The sequence below is a fragment of the Sparassis crispa genome, assembly GCF_003851025.1.
Source record: "Sparassis crispa DNA, contig_000013F, whole genome shotgun sequence".
Lineage (NCBI taxonomy): Eukaryota > Fungi > Basidiomycota > Agaricomycetes > Polyporales > Sparassidaceae > Sparassis > Sparassis crispa.
Window position 1 is genome coordinate 569,849 of NW_020939760.1, and position 17,706 is coordinate 587,554.

At 53.5% G+C, this 17,706-nt stretch overlaps 6 protein-coding genes across 6 annotated transcripts; 3 read left to right on the forward strand and 3 right to left on the reverse strand.

Annotated features, from left to right (window-relative positions):
- Positions 1–90: 90 nt before the first annotated feature.
- SCP_1402070 (Protein disulfide-isomerase tigA) lies at positions 91–1,905 on the reverse strand (the record flags this gene model as incomplete). Its single annotated transcript, XM_027763914.1, has 11 exons — positions 91–223; positions 290–480; positions 548–654; positions 717–825; positions 882–910; positions 967–1,048; positions 1,099–1,195; positions 1,327–1,405; positions 1,485–1,617; positions 1,672–1,699; positions 1,775–1,905. 11 exons carry the CDS (start codon positions 1,903–1,905, stop codon positions 91–93), a joined length of 1,119 nt encoding a protein of 372 aa, XP_027619715.1.
- Positions 1,906–5,452: 3,547 nt separating this feature from the next.
- On the reverse strand, positions 5,453–7,321 carry SCP_1402080 (predicted protein; the record flags this gene model as incomplete). Its single annotated transcript, XM_027763915.1, has 4 exons — positions 5,453–5,911; positions 5,985–6,820; positions 6,880–7,200; positions 7,270–7,321. 4 exons carry the CDS (start codon positions 7,319–7,321, stop codon positions 5,453–5,455), a joined length of 1,668 nt encoding a protein of 555 aa, XP_027619716.1.
- A 3,093-nt stretch (positions 7,322–10,414) lies between these two features.
- SCP_1402090 (hypothetical protein) lies at positions 10,415–10,684 on the forward strand (the record flags this gene model as incomplete). Its single annotated transcript, XM_027763916.1, has 2 exons — positions 10,415–10,462; positions 10,526–10,684. The coding sequence occupies 2 exons, from the start codon at positions 10,415–10,417 to the stop codon at positions 10,682–10,684; spliced, it is 207 nt and encodes a 68-aa protein (XP_027619717.1).
- A 703-nt stretch (positions 10,685–11,387) lies between these two features.
- SCP_1402100 (DNA glycosylase) lies at positions 11,388–12,287 on the reverse strand (the record flags this gene model as incomplete). The annotated part of the gene is made up of 1 exon (XM_027763917.1): positions 11,388–12,287. The coding sequence occupies one exon, from the start codon at positions 12,285–12,287 to the stop codon at positions 11,388–11,390; it is 900 nt and encodes a 299-aa protein (XP_027619718.1).
- A 1,004-nt stretch (positions 12,288–13,291) lies between these two features.
- Positions 13,292–13,531, forward strand: SCP_1402110 (hypothetical protein; the record flags this gene model as incomplete). The annotated part of the gene is made up of 1 exon (XM_027763918.1): positions 13,292–13,531. The coding sequence occupies one exon, from the start codon at positions 13,292–13,294 to the stop codon at positions 13,529–13,531; it is 240 nt and encodes a 79-aa protein (XP_027619719.1).
- A 2,276-nt stretch (positions 13,532–15,807) lies between these two features.
- Positions 15,808–17,534, forward strand: SCP_1402120 (hypothetical protein; the record flags this gene model as incomplete). Its single annotated transcript, XM_027763919.1, has 3 exons — positions 15,808–15,844; positions 15,909–16,858; positions 16,914–17,534. 3 exons carry the CDS (start codon positions 15,808–15,810, stop codon positions 17,532–17,534), a joined length of 1,608 nt encoding a protein of 535 aa, XP_027619720.1.
- Between the last annotated feature and the right edge of the window lie 172 nt (positions 17,535–17,706).

Below are 17,706 nucleotides of genomic sequence, written 5' to 3' on the forward strand. Positions count from 1 at the left end.
TGCTCCATAAATAGGGTCTGAAGAGAAAAAAGCTATCCAAAGCATGCATTACATGGACACGCCAGATGTCCTCCACAGCCTATCGTAAGCTCAGAGCTCCGCAGCAGCCCTCCCGCCTGTCTCCCGCTTGACAGGTGCGAATGCCCCGAGGATGTTCGCCTTGATTTTGATCTCGTCGAGCTTCGTCGGCAACATCGTGCGCTTGCTCAGGATAGATACAAGCCTGTGGAACCCGCGTACGTCATCTCAGTTTCATACCATCTCGATGTATTATCGATGTGGAACGCACCGCTTCGTTTCCTTCTGGATGTACTCCTCGCTGCCGTTCACGACCTTCTCCATGACGCGGACATAGTGCCTCGCTGCCGGCCCAACGGTCTTAGCGAGGGCAGATGCTTGCTTGTAGACCTCATCACGCGCTGCGCCGGTAGCGGCGTAGAATTGCGAGGCGAGGGTGTCAAACTCCGGAAGACGCCCGGCCTATTCGAGTATTCGAGTATTCGAGTAGATGAGACAAAAGAGAATACGGGGAAGGTATGACACTTACAAATTCGGTAAGTCCACCACCGACAGTCCGCTGCGTTCCGCACTTCTCGTTCAAGAACTCAACGAATGCCTCTTCAGTGCGTGCGCCTTCGTACGCCTCAGGCTTCTCTAGAAAGTATAGTGAACAGTCAGCATCCTCTCACACGAGATATACATAGTCAGATGGTCACCCTTGGAATCCTTGCCAAAGAATTTGATGGTGGGGAAGCTCTGAACATCGTACGCAGTCGCGAGGGGCTTGTTAGGTGCGGCATCGGCGTCCACGTTCGCAACCACGCACTTGCAGCGCAAAATGAGTTGCGAAATTCGGGGGACAGCGTACACAGCAGACTTACGTTAGGCTCGTTCGCAAAGTCCTTTGCGACTGCAACTCGGAGTCAATCGCCACTACCGCGAGCAACAAAACGAGCGCATACGGACCTTCGTCGTAGATGGGCTTCAATCGCTTGCAGTGTCCACACCAGGGTGCAGTGAAGCTGATCAGAACATCCTTCTCCTTGTTCTGTAGCGAGATGAGATCACTAGGGAACGCGATACAGCCATACCACTCACCAGCGCGACATCGTTAAACGTGCTAACGTCAAGAATCTGGTACGCTGGTGGTGGGGGAGGCTTGATGGAGGACTTCATGCCCGATTTTTCTGTGATGCTGAAAGCGATTTGTGTGAGTAACCGTTCAAATACACCAACGCGGGAATAACAGAGTAAGTGGTTGTCAATTATCAGTTACACAACGTTGCAGGCGTGCACTATCGTCCCATGACAAAAGAGTTCACTCACAAAGCGGTAAGAGAATCCAAGTCCCGACCACCTTCATACTTCTCTGGCTCGCCCCCATCAGGGCCAAACCACTTCAATGCTATGAACAACGTACGCAATGTCAGCAGGCTTCAATGAACGCACTCCACGTGCAATCAAGGGCAAGGTAAGACACGCACTCGGAAAGCCTGAAACATCGTACTTCTGCCCTAGGGGCCTGCCAGCGCCATCCGCGTCCACCTTCGCAATTACCACCTTATCCTTAGCATACGCAAATGCATCCGCTAGTTGCTCATACACAGGTGCGAGATTCTGTTATGCATGAATATTTTAGTACACACTCGAGCCACACGACGTGACACGCACCTTGCAATGCCCACACCACGGCGCGAAGCTGCAGAGAAACTGCGTCAGCAGAGATGCGCTGCGAAATTCCTCCGTTCCCAGACTATGGGAACGGGTGACGCACAATTCCACCAGCGCAGGCTTACCGTGCCCGATCACGCTGTCGAAGTTGCTCGCATCGAGCTCGAGGACGTTCGACGCCCATACGCCGCCTAGTGACACCGCCGCGGCAAAGACAGAGAACACAAACTTCATAATCGATGTATGCGCCTTCAAAGCGGACTGCCGGGAAATATAAAGGAGAGGAGTGTGTCGTTACAAAGAGGTTAGAAATGATACAGAGACGTGGAGGCTTCGCGTTGAAGGAGCTGTAAGCTGACAAATCACTGTAGTTCCCTGATAAAGCAGGCTCGGCCTTGGCCTCGGTTGCAACTTAAGATGCACGGAGATCTCCAGCTGCAGGCGGTCGATAGTTCGAACTCGAGCCGGTACCAAAACTCATCTTCGACTACATAAAATTCACGACGCAGACAAGCCACTGTCTCGAGCGCGCACCAGTCGCAGTATCATACGTGCTTCATAGTAGCTTGTCGTCTATCTCAGCGTAGTTCAACAAATGGAGCTGAGTGACGGGGTCTTCCAACGGTCAATGTGGAAATTCAGCCAATACGAGTGCTTTCTGTAATGGAGATTGAAGTAATATGTAGAGCAGGGAAGGCATTCGAGGTTCGCGTGCTTTTTAACAGACCGACTGAACACCACCGTCCCCGGTCACCTTTGCGACAGCGGCGTGGCAGATTTATTTCGCATATCTCTCGTACAAAGCACCTCAAACCTGTGGATCAATTAATCGCCTGAGCTAATATTTAGTCACATGAGTGCAGCAGTGCCGTACACCTTGCGCACTGTGCAGACGCTGCTCAGCAGCTAGCATGGATGGAGCATGACACCGGGCTCTGAGCAGGTAGCCACATCAAGATGAGGAAGGTGTGTTCCATAACTGCAACCGCTCACGGCACCTACGCGCGTTTCGTGAGCGGCAGACAGATCGGTTTTGCGTGCGTGAGATATCTGAGACAAGTTCTGAAATCTAACAGCGACCCGCCGGAGCGAACAATGGGAAATCAAGTGTGAGCTCCAGTCCTGGCTTACACGAGATTCGCGCCGAGAAAGTACGAGGTAAAGTCGAACCGTTAGTCAAACGGAGTAAACGGGCAGCCAGACAACTACTGTGTCACGGGGAACTGCGTGCCAAGGTTGCGATGGATGTGTTCCGGCGCAGACAGTAAACTCTATGGACATTGCCATCGGGGAGCCGCGACATTCTATTGATCATTGGTGCGGTGACGGAGATGCGGAGCGTGCCAACGGTGACGTGAGACCACTGGTCCATTGTTAGGTGAAAGTTATTTACGACGAAAAGAGTGAACAATGGGTCTGGGAAGCCGTGATTATCAGCGTATGCCAGTGTCAGACATGGATTCATGAAGTCGAGAGCGCGCATTGCTACAGCAGAACATATGGACTACGCGCCTACCAGTAGCACCGAGATGAACTCTATCTCAGCTCCCCGCGTATGGGGTACATGACTCGGTTCGTGAAGTGGAAGGTGACTGTGGTTCTATCTGTCAACGTTTGAAACGCGGGGATTTCGCGTCCACTACATTGCATAGGCTGACTGTCAATTAAATTCCAGGGTACTGGCAACATCCTGATTTCCATTCGCCCGAATGTAGAGATTTCAATTCAATATACATAAAGTTTTCGGAGCGACATACCAAAACGTGGTGGATGAAAAATCCTCTTGCACAGTAAGCACAACAGTTGGGAGATGCAACTGCGCAAAGAGACCTAAATAAGTTCAGGATTGAGCCTTCGCGAAGCAGCCGGTTTCGTGCTACAAAGGGAGGACACAATGGAGTCTCAGGATTATTCAGAAAAAAGCGCTCTGCCCTTCATAACAATGTGCCAATGTCGAACCTTACGAAGAAAGATCATCTGGGGTGTTAGCACCGAGATCAATGATCCCTCTCGCCAAGGCGGCCTACTCGAGATATTCCTGGGAAGAGGACTTTGCTGTCGAACAGTGCGGCTGTGTAGAAACAAGAGCAGGCTGCACCTGATCTACAGTCTCGCGATCCTTCCATCTCTACTACAGGAACTGTGCCGGTTATGATGCTAGTAGTAGCATCCGTATTAGTCTGGGCTCGGAGGCGAGCAAGATGAGTGGGGTCCCGTCTTTCTATATGGATCTCTGGATTCGATAATGAACGGCGAGACCGAGGAGAACCCCCTCGGCACGGAAGAAGGGGTACTCTCAGTATGGACACCGCAGAACAGTCATTGGCTGATTTCTTGACCCTTATCGGCCGATACACTGATGGTGGCGATTTCTTTCCGTGCGACCTGACCGCCCAGGATAGCTCGAGCTGTCAATAAAAGTGAAGAAAGTTCAGTAGAGTTGTGTGATCGCCGTGCCGCATAATTGCCTATATGCACCGACGATGGGAAGTCTGCGCATGATATACATGCAGGGCCTCCAGCGAATATATCTAACCAGGGCCGGACGGCACACCCGACCAGCCCATTCGTGATTTCAGAAGCCTATCGCTGACCAAACTTGAGATGCGCGCTCACCTGGCCAGAACACCATTCGACGCGTCGAGTCCCAGGAACGAAACATGTGCTACGACAGACTGACGCGGGTGCCATACGTGACGGCAGACTCACTACTTATAACTATAACCCATTGGTATGTGCAGATCTTCGAAGTCGCCGTCTAGAAAGCCTGGGCAATCTGATCAGTGAGCGAAAGAGGGGGACAATGGGTAAGCGAAGGACCTGCTCCTATATGCGCCTCAGAGTTTCACCACCGACGCCCGGTGCTCTCACAGTGCCTCATGGTTGCGGCATGTCCTGGTCGCAGATGACTCGGAGGCTCAGCGTGAAATTGAGTTCAATTATTTACAATCTCCAGTCTCGACCGTCGATGAGTCGATGCACAGTCGTCACGCCAGAATTCCCAAGTGATGGTGGAAGATCAGCTTGGATTAGGCAGCATCGGTCCTTCACGTGCACGACAGTCAAGGGAAGTCAAAATGGTCAAATCTCTCCCAACGAGCGGACGGCGTCAATGAACGCCTATGAACGCTGCAATCAAGATTCCAAAGTCCGCACGAGCCTTTCCGACGGTGGGTAATGGGCATCGAAAACATTGACGTCAATAACCTAGTCATGGCATTCGTTACGGCCGCGATACGTAAATAATACAACGGTCTTGGTGTATACATCAGAGATGGGTGAGATGCCAGTAACAAATAACGAGGGTGTGGCAGTGGTACACACAAAAGACAGAGAAATACCGAGGCACGGAGCGCCGGTATAGTACCGTACAAACAACAGGAAGTCGCAGGGAAAAAAGAAGAGCATGGTATGATGTACAGGCGACAGTGCCAGAAATCATGAAGGGAATACGCAAGTGCAGAGGAGATACAACACAATCTAATGAATGTTAAACGGTCTGAGAGTTCAACGAGTGATTCTGTGGATTGATCCGATATGAGTCATGGAGAGAAAAGAAATCCGGAAGAGTTGAATCTCCCAGAAGGTGCACAGAGCAGAGAGTCGACGAGGAAAAATCTATGATAGCTCGTAATGAAGAGTTGAATCTTCCATCTTAACAGATGCGCCCACTGGGGAAAGGGACGGCAAATCTGAAACAATCACAATTATGCAAACATGCCGACCTTCGCAGAAGGGACCGGCGTGTAGCCAGACAATTGGAAGTCGTCCTGGCGACAATTCAGATTCTGGGGCCCTGAGCGTACTGCCCCAGACCCTTCACGTCGATGGGTCTGTCCCAGCTGAACGGATTCTGATAGTTTCGACCGGAAAGCGTGAAGTCGACTCCGTTGTCCCAGTCTCCGTAGATCGCGCTCGAAGCTGCGGCGAACGCGTCTTTCATGATACTGGCAGGTTCAGCGTCATACACGAATGGAGGCCCCCCCATGCAAGGAAGCGACAGCGGAGACATGGGTATGTCGTCACCTGCCCATCCTCTCAGCGATGAATAGGAGGACTGGTAAGATTGATCACGACTGCCGTCGCATACAGGAAGATAACCAGGAATACCGCCTTCGGGGACGAAACTGAGTGCAACAGAAAGCGGGGACTGCAGAGGGCTTGCGCCTTCCAGGTCGGGCTCAAACGCAGGCAGACTCGGACTGTAACAATCGGTTGAGATGGGACTCAAAGGGTATGCCTACGTCCATCAGAGAAAATTAAGGAAATTTCAGAAAATGACGCAGGTAGCATTCTAGGAGAGGTGCACTCACGTTGTTCCACGAGAGAGCTGTGTCTCCGACTTGCTGTGTCTTGCCGGATTTAACAAAGCTTTGAAGCGACTGCTGCGTGGTAGACATGCAGTCTGTAGCCACTGCCTCGCCGCTATCGTGAGCCAACTTGACGACACTTCCAACACGTGGCTTTCCCTCGTGTTCAGTGAGGTGGTCGAAGAACGGCGGGTACATCATTGCAGGGCGGACTGAATCAACGGAGTAGCGCCGCTCGGCGAAAGTAGAGTTTCCCTTCGCAAAATATCCGCTAGAATTGCGGGTGTGTGAGGCGGGAGCAGACGAGGACCGCTTGAACATGGCGGTGAGCGGGACTTTGAAATTCGCATCAAATGAAGTCAGACAGGGCGCTGTGAGACTGCCCGAGTCCTGACAGAAGTCTGCATCTTGAATTGGACCCTGCTCAGTCGCGAAGCGCACCTGAGACTGAACACCTGCAGAAATCTTAGTGACCTTCTCCTCGGCTGCAATTTCCATCGTCACGACAGCGTTCGCCTCTTCTTTCACCTTAACCCCTCCTCCAGCATTGCAGTCGTACTCCTTGATTGCAGCCTCCAAGTCTAAACCCTTCTTCCCCGCAACCAGCAAGTCCGCAATCTTGGCGCACCTTTTCTCGCGATTTCGTTGTTCTTTCTCTGACTCCCCTCTTCCTTTCTTATTACTCCTTCGCTTGGGACCATCCTTGACCTTGGCAAGCGCGTTTGCAGCAGGTCGGAACCGCCAGTCAGGGTACCTTTGGCGGTGTTCGGCTTGTGCGACAATCGCCTTGGCTTCCCAGACCTCCCTCTCTTTGCGGGGCAGCGCCTTCCAGCATTTACCTTCATACAGATAATTGAATGAGCGAGAAACAATTGCGAGAATGGATATGCGAACGCACCAATGATCTTGGACAGAGCGCTGTGGTTTCCCTCGATCTTCTCGGGGATGTGCCGTTCCCGGATGAAGGAGGATCTGAAGAGAATAAACGCGTTCGGCGAACGAGGTATGTATGACGCCTCTCGCTTCTTAGCGTGCGAAGGCCGGGAGGGACCGAGTGCGGGGGAGCTGGGCGGGGAGTAAACGGCCAACTCTGCGCCTGCGGCTTCGGGGGGAAGCTCGGGACTGGTCGCGTCGGTACTGTAGGTGATAGGCGTCATGTCTGTGGCAAAAGTGAAGGTCATAGCGGGGTAGGGGTTGTCTACGAGAGGGGGCATGCCATCTGCGCGCCATGGTCGTGGATGAGTCGGTATAACGCGCACGGAGTCCAAATGCGGAAATGCAGACGCACCATCATCGTTGGCCTCGTCGAGGACAACGTCGTTGGCGAGCATCGCAGACATTCTCGAGGCTTGTCGACGTTGTAAGTCAAGGAGCAGGACGGCCAGAAACGGGCTGGGGAACGTCAGGCAGCGATCTGAAGAATATCACTTGGCTGCGGGCGCTTCAAAGTATTTCTCGCCCTTATTTCTCTTCTAGGCAATCTGTCCCAATAGATCAACCTTTCCGAACTCCTCTTCCCAGCCTCGGTCCAGGGTAAGTAATACTTACTTTGCACGCTTCACTGTCAGTACCTTCCCTTAGCGGCTCCGCAGGAAGAGAATTTTGCACTTATATCGATACAGGCTAGTACTATCCTTTTTCCTCGCAGCACCGTTCCGGAAGGCCACATGTCTCAGAGGGAGCGCGCAGGTCACTTCGGAACAGCTTGACGACAGTTCGTATCCATAGTCGAGAGACGGTGATAGTTCCTTATGTTTTCTCACTTCAAATGAAATCAGATTGCATTCGGCACCTCTCGGCCTGGCGCTCCAGAGAAGGATTAATGTCTTCTCGATCTCTTCATCTTCCCTGCTGCGAAATGGTCGCGATATGACGGATGAACAGCATGGAAGAGGAGCGGGACACCGAAGCTCGCCCCTCATGTCCGCCCGGTACGCTACTGAGCTCAGGTGCCATTCCGTCAAGCATCCCTCCTGCCGCATGACCTTGTTCCGCCCCGAAAATTCGCATATTCGCTCAGCATATCAGCCAGACGTAATGTTATCCGGTGATATGTCACTGACCGCTTTCTTTTGACGAGCTGTCCTCGCGCGTGGGTTTACGCACATCCGGTTCGCTGCCTGTGCGGGTGAGTCCCCGAATACCGCTTCTGTCAACACGAACCAAATTTCGTTCATGCACTGACTACATCTTAAGTTTAACATCGATCTTCAGTGAGGGCCTATGGCTCAGAGATTCTACGAGCTGGGCAGTTTTAAGATCAAAAGATGGAGATTTGAAATTGATTATCTGCGGTGTCGTAGGTCCTTCACCTGTCTCCGCTAAGTCAGTCTGCACTGCTTGACGGACATTTTCGTAACCGCAGTCCGACACGTATACCACCACCACCACCATGGCCGGATCCACCTCTGACCCAGTAAAGTACTTTTAACCCTTCATCCGAACTGCCACCACACTTCAGCGATATGCTAGCGAGAATTTTCTTTGCGAATCCCGCAATCGACTCATCACGAGTGGTTCAAGCTGGGCCATCTGCCCGATATGTGACCACTTTTCCAGTTCGCATCTCCACGTGTGCGGCACTGTAGGAAGCACAGAAGGCTATCAGCTACATCCACGAAACGTTGTTGTGCCTTGCGGCGCCCTACATCCGCAGGTGCGACCATTGCAGCTGCCTAAAGCTGATGCGTTTCGGACTCCAGCTGTCATATTCGCGTCGAGCGTGGTGCGTCGTAACTCTGATTTGGGACTCATGGCTCTGCTTTTGGAATCTCATATTCATCTTGTCAGAAGCCGGCCCGATCTCTAGGGTGTCTTGCAGAGCGTATCAGTTGAGATCCCTACTAGTACTTGGACCTTTCACTCCCTTCGTCACCTTTATCATCCAGCTCATCGGCTCCGATGGTGGCCACCCGGAATGCAATCGCTATCACTCCGAAGGCGTGCCGACTGATGCACAGACCGTTTGCTGCAATTGCTCTGAGCATACGCACCTCGCAATGATGGTGCTCGTCACGCTACATACAGGGCCAATTTCTGCCTATATCCCGGCATCGGCGTTTACACCTACGCATTCTCAGGGACTGTTTCTTGCTCTGCGGTACTGATGACATCAACCACTGCGGTCATGCGCTGCTTCCCATGCTACGTATTTTCATCCCATACTCAGTGTCGTAATAGGTTCCGAGCTCACCTCCGCCTGCACGCGCTACTGAACTACTCGGAGCGCTCGTCCCTCGACAAGCGCCCTTCCGTGATGTCCGGTTTGATCCCCTGGATAACCTTGTCCTCCTTGGCCACTCTCGTGCGCTAGGACGCTGCGAGTAGCACTTACCCCAGACCCCCCACAGTACCCCTTACTGACGTTCTGTGCGAACGAAATCCGCATACCCGACTTTCCCCTCGGATTTTCCGGACCGATTTACTTGCTGGGTCATATGGCACGCCGTCACGGGTTTGGGGGGACACAGGCTTGACATACCCCCCAATTCCCGCCTCGCGGCGAACAGCAATCTCGACATCTTGGATGACGCCACATGCATCCTTGTCAATTTGACTGGAGTACCTCTGGTCGGGGTGGCAATCTGATTACTTCTCGTGGACCGTCCCTTGTTTCGGTCACACGAAGCGAACGCAAATAACTGTTATTAAAAGTACCGAAATATGTTCTTCGTGTGGTATGGAAAAATCTTGGACGAGTCGTGAATGCCTCTGTCACGCTGCTCCTCCTGTAGACCTGGACTCCCTCCAATTGCGTTGACAGCAGCGTGTCGGTTTTTTTCCATTTTCTCTACCCCACCGGCCCAAAGGCATGCTGTCGATTTCCATTTCAACGACGGAGGCTGATTTTTTCCCCAGAACTCTTCTGATGTGTGCGATGGCGCGCAGGCGTTCGGCGCCATTTTCAACCCTCAGCCCGACCTTCCCGACTTTACTGAATGTAGAGAATATATCTCGTGGCACGTCGTGTCCGTCGGGTCAATATTCTGGATATTCCAGATCGTTCAGGAGCGCCGCATGAGTCATACTCCTAGGCGTGTAATTTTATTCTTGACATGAATTCCAGTTCAGTTCACGCTTCTCGTTGCGCAGTAATCAAGGTTTCAGACATCGCGTGGATTCTTCGGTGCCCTACGAACTCCGCAGGACGCACACGATAGTCTAATATCTAACTTACAGGCTACGACCAGAGACAGTCCGAAGTAACATTTGTGGCCTAAGCCATCGACAGCTTAGCGCTGCAGAACTTCCACAAATCCACTCCCACCAGTCCACTCCCACCGGGCGCGGACTCCTGAGGTTTACTTTCGGTCTGCTTCTGATATAATCACGCAGAGCGCGCGCTCTGTGGCTTGCACTTCTACGGCGTCACGCACGGAGCTTGGAACGAGCGCCTCCGGCATGTCAGTCACGAGTAACGGGAGGCCGTCATAATGGAGGACCGCTGTCGCGAGCCAGACGAAACTCGTGAACGTGCCGAGGTGCGACCGTGCGGCGATACGCAGTTAGCAGACTGACCCCAGCTAGGCTCGTGCCACCAACAGTCTACTAACACCGTCAGTGATTATACCAGCCGAGGTATGGTTCCTCGAGTTACGAACTTTGTGGCACGAGGTGCAGAGCGCCTATGGTCGCATGTCCGAGGAATATGGGCAGTCACCGGTACCACACCTATATCGGTGATGTTTGAGAAGCGGATTTAGCTGGATCCCCGTTGCCGGTGGGGACTGAGCGAGTGATGGATAATCGTCGGTCCAAGTAGCGCCCTGTGTTAGTCCGACCTGCCAGTAAGTTGCGTTGTCAATCCTGTGCGGCACTGGCTGGCACTCTACTTCTGTCTTTACCTTTGAGTGCTGTATAGTCCCCGTTATCATCATCTCTTCAGAATCAGCTGCTACGAAGGAGGGAAAAAACACCGTTGAATTGCCAAAGTGATAACAACCCCTGCCTGGGCCTACCAAGGCGAACTTGCGGTCCAGTTCTGAATACCGTTCAGCAAGCATCTATTCCTTGCTCAGGCTCTCACGTACGGCAGGTATTATGCGATGCACCACTTGAAATTGAATTCTCGAGCGTGCACCGAGCGTCTGCGTCACGTGAACACGCGTCGCGACTCATTACATTACTGCAGCGACCTAGTGAGGACATATTATGGATGGAAGTAAGTTAACTGAGCAACTTCGAGAGAGAGCGGAAAGAGCGGGTCCTCAACAGAAAATGGGTGGAGAAGGTATCCAAAAAATGGACTCTAAACTGACGAATTGATTAACGATCATTGTCAATAATTTCAAGTTGTCCGAAGTTATGAATCTGCTCACGTACATCCTCGATGCAAAGGAAATGCCATAATGCTCTGATTTACTTGGGATATCTTCCTCTGTCTTTGTCACCCTCGCATCAAGTTTTTCAATTGACTCCCTTCCGCTCTTTCATCCATTTCTTCAGGACGCACTCACCCTTTCCGCCATTTGCACCCCTGCATCCCTTACACCGCCGACCGTGCCCCACCATGAGAACGTGTAACCCATATTTGAGATCGTCGGGTATCTTGAGGTCCAGATGCGCCTGAGCGGTGACTCTGTCCGCCTTTGCTGGTACCCAACCGAGCATCTTGGACAATCGAAAGACATGCGTGTCCACTGGGAAAGATGACCGACCAAGACAAAATAGGAGAACGCACGAGGCAGTCTTGGGCCCCACCCCATCATACGACACCAATTCTTTCATCGCTTCCTCATCCGACACACTGCCGGCCTTCTTCCCAGTGCTCTCCGACTCCACCACTCCCGCAAGGTGCTGGAGAGAATACGCGCCGTGACGCTCATACACCTCATTAAGGATATTCTGTATGACTCCCGCCTTCTTATTCGCAAGCCCGCCCATCTTTATCGCCTCCACCACGTCCGCCCGCGGCGCCCGCGCAATCGCAGCGAAGTTGTTCCGCCCGAACGTGCTGTCCAGGCTGTGCTTCGCCGCAGTCGAGTTCTGCGAGGACGTGTTCTGGCTAAGGATCGTGCCGACGAGCGACTCCAGCACGTTGGGCACGCTGCCACAGGTCCCTGCGGAGTCGTTCGCGTCCGACGGCGCCTTGCGCTCTGAAGCGACACTCGGGTGCTCCTTTGCCAGCAACGCGTGCACTTGAGACGCTTCCGACGGCGTGGGGTGTATGAAATCGTGGAATGGTGAGTCAATGGTATGAGAAGCTAGTAGCTTCAACTTTTTGGCTCGTTGAGAAGATGAAGGATCGCTGGATACCGCCTGGGCGGCCAGCGAAGAGGAGCGCGACCGCTTCAGCTTCGGAGGCATTACGAACAGGAACCTGATGAAGTATGAAACACTGGAAGATGAAATGAGATGAGCTGGGCCGTCGTCGCTCAAGTTCGGTGGATGTATTTAACTACTTACGCCGTTGAGAATGGAGGAGGTGAGTCGAACTTGAAAGCTCCCGATCGTGCAGATCGACCACGTGGTTCTGACTCCAAGTCGCTCGGCCCGATTTGGTCTTGTCTGCGCCGATCATCCCAAAAGAGTACATACCGACGCTGACCCAACAACTTGGCTGAAACACTGCGGTGGCAACCCCTGGGTCTGCGCACCGTGACCGTGCCGCCCTCTGTATTGTCCTGCGTCGTACTAAGTCAGACTCATAACGCTAGAAACAAACGTCTTCAATGTTCATTTCATCTTAGGACGAAGGCCTCTGCACGTTCATCGCTACTCAGATGTTCTCGTTCAAAAGATTTTTTTCCACTTGGAAAACTTCGAGGATTGCTGCGCAGTCACGATTGACGTCTACGGTATACTCTTGCCACGCATACATCCGGCAGACACATCATCTTCGGCTTCGGTGACTTGAACTCTCATCTTACACGGCCGCTTCATCCGTATTTATCACGTCTTTCTCAGGTCATGAAATGTCGTCACTGATGGTACGGTCAATTCTACGCTTACAACGGTGTTTTTTATGCTGCTCACTCGCTTCACAGCCTCGCCAATCCGAATTTTACGTGATAGATAAGAGGGCCACATGTCCTTAACTGTTAAGCTTTCTCTGTGTGCACCGGTGTGATCACGATGATTGATGAGCCCTGATTGCATCCACCTGGCTGACCTTTCCGTCTCCGTGCAGATTATCGATTCGATTGCAGACTGAGACGGCTGCTCTGAAACCTCCCAGAATCAGATGAGGAGCGGAGACGGGATGCGCGCAAGCGAGGGCGGTATAGGTCCTTGTTGACGCCGGGCTACGCCCTCCCGAGTCCTCTGACCAAGAGCATCGCGACCCATCGATTGTCGAAGGATAGTCGAAAATGCGATTCGTGGTTAGCTCGACGACGCCTACGAACGTCTACGCACTAGAGAAGTGCGGTGACAACACGCTAGGCACCATTCTACGATTAGAAGCGACGCTTATCATGCTAGATCTCACCTCTTATTCTCTCGACGTCGCCTTCTCGTGCGCTTACACGGGCGGGAAGCGGGAAGGCGGGATATCGATGGGACCCACAGCTGTATCCGCGCCCGCGGGCTTCGAATCTTTCCTTTCTTAAGTGAGAGGGGTGGCCCGGAGTATGGAGGGTGCGACATCAGCATGCTAAACGCGCTAGCGTATCGCTCCGCCGCATCAGCGAGCCAGCAGTGCGCCAAGGTCAGCTGCGCGACGCCACCAGCAACCCTCCGCGTCCAGTCCCGACTGTCCCTGGAGCAACCCCGGGAGAGGTTACGTCTCGCGGAGATGTGGGGCGACTCCTGATCATGATGCGCCGGCGATCACGGTGCGATTGCGATTGTGCGCGATAATATAATATCAGTGAATTTGTGTCCCCGCGACCAGCTGGGGGCGCACGGAGGCATCTTGGGCGGCGGCTAGGGCGTGCGGAAGTATTTTCCGGTACTCGTTCCGTCGAGCTCTCCCAGTGCCCGTCGTTGGCCCGTGGCCCGTGATTGCACCGATGAGGTAGGGATCCGCGCGTAGATACTGGTATGGCGGTGTGTCCTGCGCCTCATGTGGGATACGCGTGCGTTACAGTTCAAGAGCGTACACGAAGTGCTGACTCTTATGACGAATAGATTGCTTCTTGATATCGCGCATATACCCACCCAGACACGATGCCACGCGATTGATTGGGGCGCAGGCCTGGCAGTGTCGAGAAACTTTCTCGCTGAGCGAGGCCGTCATGGTCAGCAAGAACGGCGCCACACCCGTTAATTAAAGTCACGTCTCCTACTGTTGCTAGGCTCGTCGTCCAGGCGAACAATCCAGTACTGTTTTGCGTCCACTTCACAAAAGCTGAAACCCAGCGCAGGTTGTCGGACATTCGGACAGACTCTGAATACTGATCCGCCCACTGCGTCATAGGGGTGCGGGCGTTCAGGAGAGCACAAGAGCTTCACAAGAGCAGACAAAATCATTTCAAACGGAGATACCGAGATGCCGACCCCGGCATCCGCGACAAACGTGCTATAAGCGGTGGTCTGACCTCCGAATATGATATTTACGGTGCAGCCGGAAAATGTTGCGAAATCCATCGAAAGACCATCGAAGAAATCATTCTTCGACCGCGGGCGCCACCAGACGCACTTCCCGGAATGGAGGGTTGTATGACAGACGGAAATACGAGCATATGCAGGAGGAAGTTCCGGAAGTAAAAGATAGACACTTGATGGAGATTGAGATCCGGGATCATCACAAGCTATAGACGGCGCGCAGGTTCCACTACCAAGGACGTCTGCAGCATATATCGACGATACCAACTTCCCGTGAGTCTCCGCGTGAGCAATACGATGTTACCATACTTGTCGACAAAGGCTGAACATTTGAACATTCGTCTGCAGGACGCAGCCGGAAAGGAATTAAAACTGTATGTATGTGCTGAACTGTGCAGCTGCGCGGCCGACGTCGTTCCGCATGCTCTGTGAGTTAGGCCGGGATAAGTAAGACTTTAGGTTTCATTTCCGTCAGGGCCGATGGGCGGGCGGTGGGAGCCATGCGATGGCGACGCTGACGGTGCACCAGCAGGATCTATCTCAATGATTGCAGCGAGCGCAGCGCAGAACCTGCAGTAATACGATCGGATCCGCAAACGCACTCTCCGTGGATTCGCTTAGGACCTGCCTTTCTGCACAGGCTTGTCAGCAGGGCAATTCCTTCCACATGCAGAGGAGAGAACGTGGTGGGAAGGCGATCCCAGATAATCCGATACGGGGAGAAATGTGTCATTGGGGGAGTTATTTACTGACTGATGCAGAGAGTCTGTGACCGAAACCGGAGAGCGGGTAAACGCGCGACGGCGCACGGAAAGCGGGGATGACGAGAAACGAGGCGTGGTGGTCTGGGAAGGGGGCGAGTGACTAGGCGTGAGTGATGTGGAAATGGATTCGAGGAAAAGCGATAACGGCATATGGGAGGTCAGAGGGCAGCCGGTTATTCGGAGCAGGAACCGCAGAAGAGAGAGTAAACAATAAGAGCTGACCTCTGGAGGATGTGTACGCCTATTTGGCCACACAATGGAACAGATCCCCGTTTCGGCTTAGATCTCTGCACGCGGCCGACTGGGCAAGACAATGAAGGGATCTCACGCGTAATCTCGTGCGAGGGGACCAAAGCACTCGGCGGAGGGTTCGTATCATAGAAGGCTATAAAGCCATACGCCCCGTATTGTCTTACCCGTCGTCCGTCCTCCAATTGTTTTCCTCGGGGCTCTGAGCCACCCCGCAACACGTCCTCGCCAGGAGCTAATTGTCTTGCCTCGAGGATACTCCCTCTGCGTGATCTCCCCCCGTGCGATCAAATACACCGTTCCATTCTTCTTTCACGAGAACAATCATGCCCGTACATCGCACCCGCGACATCCCCTCCAGACGTGAGTATGCAGCATTCAACTTCAATAGCCACATTGTACTCACCGCCAATTGTGTCTTCCGCAGCGTCCGAAGTGGCGACGGACGCACCACTCCCTCAAGTCGCCATCCATTCCCCGACGCCGCGCGCCTTCACCTTCCCTATCCACAACGCTCCCTATGCCTCCACGTCCAGTTCGCCCTTCGAGCCAGACTTGAAGCTGATCGTTTGCACACCGCCACCACTGCGCACCTTTTCCCCTACATCTTCCATTGACACCGATTCATCATCTATTCTTTCTTCACCTTCGGCACCAGCCTCGCAGGCTTCGCACAAGCGACGTAGATCCGCCGCTAGCGATATCGGGGAACGGCGACCGAAGAAGGGCGACGACGACTACATCAAGCGTCCCGAGAATGCGTTCATCCTTTTCCGCCGCAAGTGCTGCGAAGACCGCCAGGCACAGGAGGAGGCTGACGAGCATGCAGCGCCAGTCAAGAAGCAGCGTCAGGCAGACTTGTCGAAGACCATCAGCCAGCAGTGGAAGGGTTTGTCGCAGGAGGACCGTCAGTATTGGGAGGATCTGGCGAAGGAGAAGAAGAAGGAGCACGAGACCATGTACCCGAACTACGTGTATCGTCCGCAGCGGGTGAAGAAGGCGAAGAAGGGCAAGGCAAGGGGTGAGCACGATACAGACGCAGACAGCAATATCTCGTTCGTGCTTCCTGTTTCTTCACCCCCGAGCAGTCCGACTCGCGCCTCCTACGGCCAGATGCGCATCCATGGCCACGGTCGTCGCGCAGCGTCGGCGCCGACGCCACCGCCAGCGTACCAGATGATCCAGCTTCCACAGGTCATCATGCCGTCGTGCCCGACGTCCCCGTCGCTGATACCTAGAATCAGCCGCCGTACGCCTCTTCCGAACATACCTCCTCCGTCAGATACAGATCCGTTGACGCATTTCGAGTATTTGCCGAATGGTGCGGTCTATCCGTCGTCGTTCCAGCAGCCAGCGATATTCGAGGGTAACTTCCAAGTGAGTACCGGCTTACCTTCTCAGCGCCGCAGAGACTAATTGTCAGTCTTCGAAGCCGTCAGATGAGCTCCTCCAGAGCATGTTCCAAGTTCCCGAGCAGCCCAAGTATCCTGATCAGAGCGCACCTATGCTTCCTTCGCTTACCATTCCTCGCGCCCCGATGATGTCCCCAGGGATGATGTCTCCCGCAGATTCAATCGCATCGAGCCTTGTCTCACCCTTAGATCCTTTCTCGCCATCTCCAATTTCTCAGCAAGGCGGTCCCTTCACTCCGGCCGACGCGCTATCGTTGTCCATGCTCTCTGTCTCCAATTCCCACGAGCGGTGCGTCGAAGGAATTCCGGAGGACGTCTCTTGTGATATGCAATCCAGCAACAGCCCGTACATGACGTCGCAGTGGCAGAACGAGTCGATCTGGAGCGAGTCGGATGCAATGATCCCAGACGACTTTGACTTGAACGCCATTCCGCCAGTCGAGATGGGCATGTCTCAGTACGAAGGGGAGATGCAGTTTGCGGCGCTTTCGTCCCGGCTCCAGGGATGCGAGTTCCAGGGCGGCGAGTTCTTGCCCGCGCAACAGGCGAACAATGATGACTTTAACGATACGACGCCAGGGCACGACCCATTCGCAGGCGTGTTCTTGTACGAGAACACGTACGAGAACATTCCCTGGTGATGACTTCGTCAGCGTGCGCCGGCGCGCGATGACTCGGACGACCTCACGTTCGCCTATGGACTTGTAACAAAACATCGCTATCATCATTGCAGCTCTTTCCTTGGGTTTGCGTTGTACTCATCGTTCTGTCATTGGAGGACGCGCTTCCTGTACCTTTATCAGCTCCTGTACT